This window comes from Cryptotermes secundus, unplaced genomic scaffold, assembly GCF_002891405.2.
Source record: "Cryptotermes secundus unplaced genomic scaffold, Csec_1.0 scaffold1078, whole genome shotgun sequence".
NCBI classification, from domain to species: domain Eukaryota; kingdom Metazoa; phylum Arthropoda; class Insecta; order Blattodea; family Kalotermitidae; genus Cryptotermes; species Cryptotermes secundus.
This window is the reverse complement of record NW_019718282.1, coordinates 333341-346653: the sequence shown is the minus strand read 5'-3', so window position 1 is coordinate 346653 and position 13313 is coordinate 333341. Positions and strand designations below refer to the sequence as shown.

Below are 13313 nucleotides of genomic sequence, written 5' to 3'. Positions count from 1 at the left end.
ACGAATCAAGTTTCTTCTTAATTTTCGAGTAGAACCTTTACATCGATATGTGGGCATCATTTGCCCCTTCATCGCTTTCTGAATCAGATGGCCTGGTAAGTGTGTTTCTTATTACGTAACGCGTGACGTGTCAACCTGGTGACAAGAGCGCGAACTAAGATCATTGGATCTTGTATCAGACGAATAAGATAATGAATGTGAGATTTGAGGTTTTCACAGCGGTGACTATGAAGAATGCCGTCTTCTGGGATGTGACGCCGTGTAGATACATCTTCAGACGGAGGCGATGTTCCTCGGAAATGTCGGTTCACACAAGATCTACACGGCGCCATATCCCAGAAGACGGCATTCCTCAAGATAATGAATATTTAATTCTGTTTTATATGAACTGCTAGGAATGTTCACGACCCCCTCTGTGGTCTATTGGTCAGAGTTCCTGGCTACAGATCCAGAGGTTCCGGGTTCGATTCCCGGCGCTGCCAGATTTTCTGAGTAGTAGTGGATCTGGAACGGGGTCTACTGAGCCTCGTGGGGATAACTGAGGAGCTATTTCAAGGAAATAGCGGCGCCGGTCTAGAAAACCGAGATTAATGGCCGTGGGGATCCATTGCGCTGGCCACGCGACACCCTCTATCCGCTAAAACTGGCACTAACATCGCCGAGAAGCGGTGGTCGCTCGGTCGGTATAGTTCGTTTGCAGACTAAAACCACGGAGATTTTTTGTATAAACTATTATGAATGTTCACAGTGATAGTAACGGGAGGGTGACGAGAACTGCTTATTAATAATTTCCATACTTTGCCAAACACTGGGGCGACCAAACTAAGGACGTGCTGCATGTATGAAAGGAAGGAGAAGCGAACACAAACTTAGTTCGAAAATGTAGAGGGAAGAGACCACACTGGACTAAGACAAAGATATCAGAATAAATTTATACTTACTTAATCCGTTCCTCTTATACCTTACGGTGTCGAGTTTGTTCTTTTTTTTTTTTTTTTAATTTTGATCATTTTACAGACGGCAGGACTCCTTGGACGAGTGATCAGCTCGTAGCAAGGCCTCTACCTAAACACAGGACAACACAAGCACAGAATAAACACACATACCAAACATCCATGCCTTGCGTAGGATTCGAACCCACAATCCCGGCTTCCTAGCGAGCAACGAAAGTACATACCTTAGACTTCTCAGCTACCGTGACGGGCCAAAAAGTTTATAATGAATTTTAAATAAACAGGATTCGAGGATATGAACCAAATCCATTCGGCTCAAAGCGAGGCACGATGAGGGGATTGTGTGGTTACGGTAATGAACTCTCTGATTCCATTATGGGTAATAATTTCTGATCTTACACATAGGGCGTGAGAACGTGGACTGGTCTTAACGGCGGCGACAAATAAGATTGCAGTCTGCTGGGGTAGGTCACCTTGTACTTTCAGTTGTGATTACTGATTACCAATGTTTCCAAAGAGATTTATGCTGCTATCTACAGAGAAAAAAGTCACTTATGGAGAAGGCAGTAGGGACTTCCGAAACGTTGGTTATCACCTGCGAAACTCCATGGTATCATAACCTAGAAGACAAACGTCTTGATTCAGTACAGTCACTACTTTTGTATTCGCAAAGCATGATGGTATTATCTTTACAAAATATTACCTAAAGGACTTTTCCCAAATCATTAGGTATTAAAACAGATAGAAACATGAGCTTGGTTGAAGGAAACTGGTAGACATCGTGACAGAAGTAATGAGGACTTAAAACAAGAGGGGAGGGGAGTGTATGGCGAGGGATTTAATCCGTGCAGTTCTTCTAGAACCGTGTCCTAAGCGCGGTTAAATCGTGAAGGTTACGCTGGGCTGCAAATGCCTCTCGGATAAGTAAGAGCAGAAAACATGTAAGGTTCTATAGAATTGAAAGGACTCTTGTGTTGAACGACAAACAGATGGCAGCCCAGTAAAATGTCCTTAACAACTGTCTGTGCAAATAATTTATAAAAGATTACAGTGACTCTGTACTTTCACCACACGTTATCAGAATAGTCAAACAAAGGAGGATGAAATGGGTAGGGCATGTAGCATGGCTGGGGCATACGTGAAGTGCAGCTACAGGTTTGGTCAGGAAACGTTAGGAAGTCTAAGCGCAATTGGGAAAATAATATTAAAAGAGGAATAGTGCAAGAGGGTGTGGAGTGAATACAGCTGGCTCCAGATAGCGTCTGGTTGCGCATCCCTATGAACACAATAGTCGACCTTCGGTTTCTATGGAGCAGAGAATTTCCTGACCAATTGAGCGATTCCCAGTTTCTTTTAAGGAGAGCACGCTCTACAGAATTAGTACGTAACGAAAGCACCTAATGACTTCATAAGGCGGAGAAAAGTTGCGTAACTGTAAGTTTATATACACATCTAGTGCTGTCGTCATTATATTGTCATGTGTAGATGTGACTTACAGGACTGATTTTGGATTGGATGATTGAATTTATTGACACTATATTCAGACAACTCGTGACTACAGGCAATAAAGCACTATTGCCGATCTACACACATTAGAGTTCACCGTTACACGCACACACACTAAGGTTCTTAGTCTTCACTAGTCGTATCCTGGCAACGGATCTATAAGTCTGTCACTTCAAATCACACATGAAGTTTCCTTCGCAGAGTCTGATTAATTTCTTGCCATTTCTTCTTAATCACCTTTGACTGCCATCTCCAGAACCTGACCCAGTTTTCTATAACAACTCACTCAAAGGACCTTCTTTTGTCCTTTCCAACCCCTTGGCACGGATCACGTAGCCTCTCTACTGTTGAGAAGGCTTGTTTACTGATCCGTCGCCTAGTAATGGATATCATATTGTTGCGTTAGTACCCTTCCACGGCATGTGTTTACCGAGTCGTTGCCTAGCAGTAGTTCTATATATCACAATATTATTATTAAAAGCATAATTACCGTTAAAATAATTAACACAAAATGAATATTGCGATTAAACGTCTACTTTGTTAACAGACAATATCATTAGTCACGATCTTGCTCTGTTCATTTGTACTGTCAGGCAAACTCTTAGTGCTGTGAGCCTCGGCCGACGTAACCTTACGAGAGAAAATTGGGAGCCCTGAAAGGACAAGGATCGGATACGATAAAGCTCAGGCATGTGTAAACATTTACTCACTTTGTTAGTGTCTCGAGTGACGACGTGTAGATGGTGCCACCAACATCGATGTGAACGGGCGCCGTGTAGCGAGACGCCGCCGCGACGCAGGGAATCCCCGTAATTTTGTGGTTGTAGTTGAGGGCGGGAGGCGTCGGTGACGAGGAGTTAGACATGGTAGGCGATGTGGCGGGCGAACTGCTCGGGGAGAGCAACCTGCAACCAGATTAGCAACCAGTGGGGGCAAAAGACGAGGCACAAGTTGACTGCTTACGAATTCTAGTATCTGTCCGTCTCCTGAATTCTACGTCTGACAACAAACGTGTAACTTACCAAACATTCTACTGAACAGCTGATGAACTTAAATTAAAATTAAACCGAATGATGGAAAAGTGAGGCATAAAAGCAAAATTTTTATACTTTTAATCAACTGTACGTGTATAAGTAATTATTTCGGTTAGAACGTACCGTTTGGAAAGAAGTGTTACAGCTCGGACAGCTTCGGTACAGAAAGTAAAAAATTATGTTACGAAATTTTGTTCCCCGAGCTCGGGTAGGCTAGCTAATCGGCTAGTGAGAAAATATCAAAGAAATTTCCAGTGCCATATTCCAAAATTTCGGCAGACTAATCATATTCATCTGCCGGTCACGGTAGCCGAGCGGTCTAAGGCGTGCACTGTCTTCGCTCGCTCGGAAGCCGGGATCGTAGGTTCGAATCCCACTCAGGGCATGGATGTTTGTGTGCGTTTTTCTGTGTTTGGCTACAGGTAGAGACCTTGCGACGAGCTGATCACTCGCCCAAGGAGTCCTACCGAATGTGTAAGATCNGATAGTGGGGGGGGGGGGGGTATCTGGACACTACAGAGTGGAACGACACAATGACTGATGAGATGAACTGGAAGAAAGCGGTCGTTGCCTAATCAAGGTCCTACGCCAGTATCTGTCTGGAAGGACGGAGGAAAACCATGAAACACTCTCAAGACAGTCAGTGTCCGTGGCGAGACTCGAGCAGAGCACCTCCCGAACATTACGTCCGCTAGAATATCTTGTTCGGAACCTAATGAGAAAGCTGTCAGGGCAGACACAGCGCTGTGGCCCACTGCCAATGTACGCACTTCATCACCACGAGTAGTTACAACAGGAATAATATGGTGTTCCCACGAGGCCCCTGTCCAGGGATTTATCCCTATATAAGAATTAAAAAAAAATCTCGTGATGTTCCGCCGTGAATCTGTGTGGTTATGAGAACACGCTGGGGGTGAGTACACATATTTTGAGTAGTTTAAGACGAAAGGTGAAGTTGAATGTTAAACATAAGCATTTGATACTTTCTTGGAAATCAATTTTATTACCGTCCCAAAATGAGTTCTCTGGCTCAATTAAGGCCACAGATTTTTATAGCACTACCGAATTTTACGGGGCATGTGGCGGCGTAGTTGGTTGAGGCACTATGCTACAAGCCGTAAGGTCGCGGGATCGAATCCCGATGAGGTCATTGGATTTTTTAATTTACCTAATCCTTCCAGGCGCACTATGGCCCTGGGGTCGACTCAGCCTCTAACAGAAATGAGTACTAGGAATCTTCGTGGGGGAGGGAGTAAACGGCGGCCGGAGCGTAAGGCTGACAACCTCACCGCCATCTGTGAGCCGACTGTCTAGAAAATGTGGGAACCTCAGCATCTTACAACCCTATGGGCCTCCACGGTCTGTTACAGGGATACCTTTACTTTACTTTTATCGAATTTTACAAATTGTGGCACGCCCCAAAACGACATTTATTTATAATTTTGTACTACAAGGAGTACACAGGGCTTCGGAATATTAATTTCCTTCTGAATGTCCAACGAAACCCGAAGGTTTAGATTTGTGGGCTGTGTAGATATGACATGAAATGGTTAACTGTGAATGCAATACGTGAAGCGATTTAGGCAAATATATGGCTTTAAAATACTTAGTGGCTAAATACGTTACTGAATACATTAATATAGCAAAAAAATTAAGTAGCCTAACTAAAAAAACTAACAGACTAACATTATAAGATATAAAGAAGTATCAGACATCCGCTGGAATTCACTGCAATTCAGTTCAATCGCGTTCCTTCGTCGCAAGGAATGAAACTGCTTTGCCGTTAGAATTCAGTACGTCTATTTGCATTCACATGATAATTAACAACGAGGGCGCGTGTTCATCAGTTAGTGACGCAGACTGTTGCGTCATCACAATGTTGCTATATCCTATTTTCCACGTACTTCTGTCATTTATATCCCGGAGAGAAATTCAAACAGGGATCCTCTTCCGTATGGCTGCCTACAGCAGGCACGACGCATCCCCGGGTTCGTAAAGTGGACGGACATTTGTTATGGCCTATGGGAGTCGTTCCCCGAGATACATCCGTTCTATTCCTAGGAATTCGTATGGACAGAATCATATGATACAAATACTCGTACAAACGATTCAGTGGCTCCAGATATTTGCCCTGCACTGTACAGAGTGAACCAGTAAGTTCCAGTCGCCTAAGATTTAAGAGCCGGGAGAGCTCAGTCGGTATAGCGACTAGCTACGGGCTAGACGACCGATGGGTCGGAGTTCGAGTCTCTTTAGGGTCAATAATTTTCTCTTCTCCACGTCGTCCAGAGCGGTTCTGGGGTCTCTTTTCCGGGGGTAAAGCAGCTGGGGCGTGAAGCTGACCAGTCACCTCCAGCTAGTGTCGAGGTCAAGAATATGTGGATCTATACATCCACTCCCCATATGCCTTCATGGCTTAGTGCTTAATTAGTTAAGCACAGGGACAACTTTGCCTTTTACATCCTTATCCTTCTGACTGCAGAGTTTGGGACACAGAGCTCCCACTTGTGTGCTTATGTGAAAACTAAATCTTTCTACAGAAATCACACGAGGGTGACATGCACACTGACAATCGACTTGAAAGGATTCTGACGATGGTGTATACTGTACTTCTTTTGGACTTCATCCATCGTCTGGTATGTAAAAGACAAAAGACCACGACGCTTCGGAGACTGGATCTGTCTCCGTTTTCAGGTGGGTATGGAAGGATGAACCTATTCAGTTGGGCCCGTTAGAAAGAGCTGGTCTCAATCACTGGACTCCGAAACGTCATGATCTTTTGTCTTTTACATACCAGACGATGGATGAAGTCCAAAACAAGCCATAAGAAGTACACTAACAATCATAAACCGTATCCTATTATGTATATAATTATGTATTTTACACGGTTCTGAATATCCAGTTGGTGATATTAATTTAATGGAGATACAAATATATTGCGAAAATGTTAATCATACGCTGCGTCGAATCATAAATTATTTTCTTTTATACTTCGCCAAACATGTCGCTTAGCGAAAATTATTTCAGATAAATCTGTAAAAGCTATCCCTGTAACAGACCATGGAGGCCCACATTATCTAGACAATCGGCTCACAGCTGGCGGTAAGTTTGTCACCCTTACGCGCCGGCCGTCCTTTACCTTCCAGGAAGACCGTAGATCTGAATAAGTTATCAAATGGTATGTAATATTAACTGAGTGATACGAACATTTAATTTGAGCTCTATAGAAAACAGAAGTACCGTGAACCCATGCGAACCAACGTCAAATTCGCTAGGAATATCTGCTGTGGGCCTCCGGTAGTTCAAGTATTGATATATGCTGAGTAGTTTCGGAGATGAAACACGTAAGCCGACGGACATTACTCTCCTTATCATGCCTTCACTTTCTACAGCTACTGCAGAGGAGGCATACATATAAATGCGCAAGTCCCAATGTACATTAACTTCCACTGCAATAATTGCTCTTACCTCATTTTTATCTGAGTGCTCGGAAACATGGCTCTTGATGACGTCAGATCCTTAGGCTCTTTGCCATCTGCGTCGCCGCGAATTTCACATTTTCTCCTGAAAAAAGAAACAAAAATTATTGCATATTCTTGTCCCATTTGGTAACGCTATAATAACAACAGTCTCTGAAACAGGGCTGTGAATTATGAACAAGCCTTGGTAGATTATAACCTTCATAATATTTAGAATATTCGGGTAGACATTGAGCCTTATAGAGTAGCGTTGGTATCTTAAACCTTTATAAAGTATAAATTATTTCTCACTCATTTTACTCTTATTATAGAGAGAGGACCAGTAAGAGTGTCAGGACTATTGCATCACGTTTGACCTTTGGCGTTAGTCTCGTTATGACTTAGACTTGAAGCCCGACAAGAAAAGACAGCAATTTATGTACAGGACACAAGACAGAGATAATATTTTGAACCAATTTCTTTTTTAGATCTGTTGTGTTTTTCTTCAGCATCACTAGAGGTATGCTGAAAGAATCTTTCTCAAAACATTCCCTGATACCCTGGCCTCATAAATTCATTACTGAAAAAAATAAGACCGACACACTAGTTTCAAATATAGCGTCCGTTGTCCAGGAAAACAATTCTGCCCTTGACTGGTATAAGGAAGCGAATTATTAATTACAATTAATTATCTCAATTGCATAAGTTAAATTTGGTGTTGTCGGATATTTTGTCGAAATTTTTATGTTTCCTGCAACTAGTGGCCAGCACCTGGCTAAATCAGAGCTATTCTCCTGAGTAACGTATGTTAATGTATTCGTAATTAAGGGCGGTCAATCGATTAAAATTTTGTCGACTATCTGGAACTATGCTTATGCTATCAATATGCTTGCCCGATCAATTTATTAAATAAGTAATACTTTCTTTCGAATCAGACGAAAAGTACAGTGCGTTTAGGGTATCAGGAGCTGAGTTCTTGAAACTAAGATTAAATCTTGGGGTCGAAACAGTTCTGTTTAGTAGATTAGAATCAAGCTCATCTACCAAAGAATTAATAACTCTATAGAGAAGAACTCTTCCTGGGAAGCTTATAGTCACTCAGCTAGTCAAGAAACTCTCTTCCTTTTCTAAAACTTGGAAGCTGCTACCGTGTTCACACTGAAACCTTCCTAGCCCACATCTCACACCATATTTCCTTACCGTACGCGGTAGTTGGTTGAGGCACTATGCTACAGATAGGAAGGTCGCGGGATCGAATCCCGATGAGGTGGATTTTTTTCGATTTACCTAATCCTTCCAGCCGCACTATGGCTCTGGGGTCGACTCAGCCTCTAACAGAAATGAGTGCCAGGAATATTGTTGGAATATTTTTGGGGGTAAAGGGCGGCCGGCGCGTAAGGCTGACAATCTTACCGCCATCTGTGAGCCGATTGTCTAGAAAATGTGTGACCCTCGACGCCTCACAATCCTACGGGCCTCCACGGCCTGTCACAGGGATAGCTTTACTTACTTTTTTTTTACTTTACCCTTCCACATTATCCTCCCATCTACGTCAAAGTGTTCAAAACAGTAGTTTTCTTTCAGTATTCCGACCAAAATGTTGTATGCATTTCGCGTCTCTGTACGTGATACATGTTCCGCCTGTTTCACCCTCCTTGGCTTGATCACATTATGCAGTTTTCTCAATAATTCCATTGCTTCCTGCCCCCAACACTCACTAGCATAAATATTAAAATAATGAGAAGAGAAACGTGTATTTTAATTGGCTCTACGCCGATCATAAAGCAAGAATTAATATGCAATAGGATTATTCAAGATTTCTTTTTACTGATACCGGAAATGATTACTGAATGTCTTCGAATAACTGAAGACTAATAAAGAGGCATGCTTTAATTGAAGCTGCAATTAGTTTTTCTCATCCGAAAGCTTATAACGAATAGAAATCACATTAAATAGATGAATATATCCCATTGTTAGAACTGACAGCAAAGACGGAACCCAAAGTAAACCGTTTTCCGTGATTCTGTTACACTATTGCAGATCACGAAGCGAAACATATGGCATGCTTAACAAACAAACGAACTCCGTGGCCTGTAATCCTCAAGCAAACTATACCGACCGAGCGACCGCAGCTTGTCGGCGAAGTAAGTGCCAACTTTAGCGGATAGAGGGTGTCACGTGGTCAGCGCAACGAATCCCCACGGCCGTTAATTTCGGTTTTCTACACCGCAGCCGCTATTTCCTTGAAACAGCTCCTTAATTATCCACACAAGGCTGAGCAAAGCCCTTGCCAGACCGGAAATCGAACCCGGGACATCTGGATCTGCAGGCAGGAACTCTGACCACTAGACCACAGAGGCGGTCCATATACGGCATGCTTAACATGTAAAATAGACAAAGACACAATACAGTCTACTGATTTTAAATTTGTAATATCCGTAAGGGGCTGCACAAAGTTAACATAAAAGAATCTCACAACAATTTTTTAACTTTCATTAGGAGAATAGGAGAATTAGGAGAATATGGCGAGATGTGGATTGAACTTTTCAAAGTAACGAAAGAAGAACACTGCGACATATGATGAAGTGCAGTCTGAATGGAAGATCTAAACTCTGAACGCCGCCTAGGAGGAAGAGAGGTAAAATGTACTCCAGAAAAAGTTCGGGCAAGGCTCCAATGCCCTGCGCTTGTCCGATCACCAAAATGTTATTTTCACTAAAACACTTACTAAGTTTCACAAACATACACTACTCCGGAATTCTGTTTGTCAAATAAGAACACACAATATTAATGCTTTTCATATACAAAATTCCAATTTTAGGGGAAATGAGCATTCAAAAAGTTAACGCTGACAATACCGGGTCATTTTTATATACCATCTTCTCTCTCTCATTTTCTCCAATCTAAAGCCCTCTGGCGCAGTACGAATGGCTGCTTCAAAAGCCTTCTAAAGCCCCGGATACTCACCCCAGCATTTAAGTCAACATCACACGAACGAGATGCAAGGTACTTTCAGACGATAACAATGTTGTACTTACCGCCCACTCCAGTACACGCACACTGTGTTGCAGGGACGCTGTTTCAACAATTTCGTTTCGCTATTAGTTGTCTTGTAATGTTATATACGGGGATACATAAACGTTCTCTCCCGCTTTACATATAAAATGCCGTTTTAGCCACCACCAGTCAAAATACAGTACTGATGTGTGTGTGTAAGGTAAGAGGAGTTTACATAAGAGAGAAAATAATTTGGGGGTCTATGGTGATGGAAAAGACCAGGCGGTAAGGCAAGGCATAACAGTCAAACCCTCTTTTCTTCTTCTTTTTATTTCTAGTTGTAATACAGAGCCTAGTTTCTCCATAACACGCATAACAGGTAGGAGGCATCTAAAGTCGTGTGTGTAATTTAGCTACCACATTGCCGCGTTTCGTATCTCAATTAATGGAGTTGTGTTTGCTTTTTGGAAGTTGCGCTTCTGCCAGTAACCAGCCTCTCTCTCTCTCTCTCTCTCTCTCTGCTGTGGTCCACTGCAAACGATATACTACAGGGCCTATGGCTTAAAGCCAATATAATTATTTTTGGGAGATTCTGAAGATATCAAGGATCGTTTAACATGTATTAAAACATTTTTCAGTTTCAGTTAAGGGGAATATTTATTTTGAATGAAACTTAACGTATTTTAGTGAGCTGTGTAATGTTGTGTGGTATGCAATTGCTCTAAACACGTTACTTTTAATCGTTTTTTTTTCGGCGCTTAAAACACAATTTATATGCGAACTAGCAAACGAGCCCGCTCTTCGTGTTTCTTTTTCTTAGAATAAATTGTACGAAGTAAAGTAAGTGTATATTTATTGTGACGATTTTATGAATATGCATAATGCCCTTAATAAAAAAGCGTCGAAGGCCTGAAAGGATGTTATATCAGTCATGTTTTCTATGTTCGTACACTGCGGGGTCGCAGTGCTTACATCGTGCATTAAACTAGCGGTTCTTAAACTGCGGTGCCGATACCCCAAGGGGTACCAAGAGGGCTTACTGAGATACCGTAAGGTACTCTTCAGCATTCCCGTTACTAACCGCTGCCCTTTGGAATCTTGTACATGTAGCAGGTATAATGATAATGTGCTGTTTAGCCTGCATTACAAGCAAAGTTCTTACTCGTGTTAAGGGGCGGGAGGTTGTGTAGATATTTGTTTAACTGAAGAAAGCAGTCTTCTGGGATTTGGCACCGTGTATATGTGGTGTTAACCGACGTTTCGGAGGAACGTATCGCCCCCATCTTCAGGGTAGAAGAAAAAGTATAAGAAATCTGCAAGCGACAACACCGTGAGAAACGGTAAAGCAGACAGTCTGCTTTACCGTTTCTCACGGTGTTGTCGCTTGCAGATTTCTTATACTTTTTCTTCTACCCTGAAGATGGGGGCGATACGTTCCTCCGAAACGTCGGTTAACACCACATATACACGGTGCCAAATCCCAGAAGACTGCTTTCTTCATAGTCACCGCCGTGAAAGCCTCAAATCTTACATATTTGTTTAACTGTTTCAGGGTATGAAGTACAGAATATGTGAGAACCGTTGTACTGAACGGTTGCCAAACGAAGAAACAGTGATGGATATGCAGTATATCCCTTTATGTGTGGCTATTATTATTGCTAGTGGGGTGGGACTAAGTCCCTTGTACTGCGGCCACTTCTGACCTATTGTACCAGCCACAGATGATAGGTGAGGGTGATTGTGAAGCAATGTGTGGAATGAAGATTGGCAGGGGAAACCGAAGTACTCGGAGAAAACCCGCCCCAACGCCACTTTGTCCACCACAAATCCCACTTGACCAGACCCGGGATCGAACCCGGACCGCTGCCGTGGAAAGCCAGCGACTAACCGCTTGAGCTATGGTGCGGCCTATGTGTGGCTAAGTACAGTTACAGTTGTCTAGAGCCGGGATAGCTCAGTCGATATAGCGACTGACGAGCTGGACGACTGAGGGGTCGGAGTTCAAGTCCCGGTAGGATCAAGAATTTTCACTTCACGTCATCCACAACGGCTCTGGGGTTCACCCAGCGTCCAGTGCAATGGGTACCGGGGACTTTTTCCCAGGGGGTAAAGAGGCAGGAGACTGAGGCTGACCACTCACCTCTAACTAGTGCCGAGGTCAAGAAAATGTGGATCAATACATGTACTCCCCCATACACCTTCATGGGGTAGTGCAATAATTAAGCACAGGGACAACTTTACCACTTAGTAACCAGATCACGAGATACAGGAAGGAAGAAAATGGTAGAGACGAAGGGGCCTTATATAGACCTCTCAAAAGGAGCGATGAATACGAAAACTAAAATTATAAACTTCTTAGATATGTGGCGTAACCAGTTCTACACGGGCTGTCGGTCTCAGAATTGTCTGTTAAATTGCTGACTAGGCCTGAGTCATATGAAGTAGTTATAAAAGTGGTGGACGTGATAAGGTACTGTATCACGCATATGAGCATTACGAAATACATGAAAAATAAAGGTAAACGGTAATGTTGTCCCTGTGCTTAACTAATTAAGCACTGTGTCATGAAGGCTTATGGGAGAGTGGGTGTGTAGATCCATATTTTCTTGACCTCAGCACTAGTTGGTGAGTGGTCAGCTTCACGCTTCTGTCGCTTTACCCCTGGGAAAACATCCTCGGTACCCATTGGATAGGAGGCTGGATGGACCCCAGGGCCTATGTGGACGATACGGAGAAAAGAAAATTCTGACCCTATCGAGACTCAAATTCTAGACCGTAGGCTATACCGACTGCGCTATCCTGGCTCACCATACATGAACAATTTTACTGCAAATTAAAGGAAAGTTTATTTGGGACACATTAATATAGATGTGAGGATAATATTGAAGGAGATATTAGAGAGAGTCTGTACAAGGGTGGGCTGAATGTAATGTGTCATGATAGTCCTGAATCTTACGGCTCCACAGTCACCAGTTGCGCGACTTGTTTTGGAAACCACTAAATCCTGATGCGGCACATCTTAAAAGCTAAACAAAGGTACCAATTCACAGAGCCATAAGAAAACTGCGTAGTGAAACGAGATGTGAAATTTCATACGGGCACTTCGTGATGTGAGTGGGACACATGGTCTGTGTACACGGCCCAACAAACTTACTGACTCGAGGGCCACAACCGTCTCGCAAAAAATGAAATGGTTTCCTTGTCTATTTAAGACAGCCTATACTTTGGCTTCGTTATATAGGGCTACAGCTTAACGCTCTTAAAGCACGCGGAGCACCTGCTTAATTTGGCAACTCGGCAATTCGCCAGCAAGCGCAATGCTTCTGTAGGTCGTCTGGTTCTCAGAACAAACAGAGACTGTTTCC

General features: G+C 43.0%; 1 protein-coding gene across 2 annotated transcripts in view; it reads right to left on the bottom strand.

Moving 5' to 3' along the window:
* The window catches only part of LOC111875567 (BTB/POZ domain-containing protein kctd15), a 299265-nt gene that overhangs the window by 42865 nt on the left and 243087 nt on the right, over positions 1-13313 (bottom strand). The window contains exons 3-4 of one of the 2 annotated variants that reach the window (XM_033750191.1): positions 6962-7057; positions 3170-3364 (exon numbers count right to left, since the gene is read on the bottom strand). In XM_033750191.1, the coding sequence (XP_033606082.1) occupies positions 3170-3364; positions 6962-7057 (291 nt within the window). The remainder of the gene's footprint in view (positions 1-3169; positions 3365-6961; positions 7058-13313) is intronic. The other variant, XM_033750193.1, reaches the window with a different exon arrangement.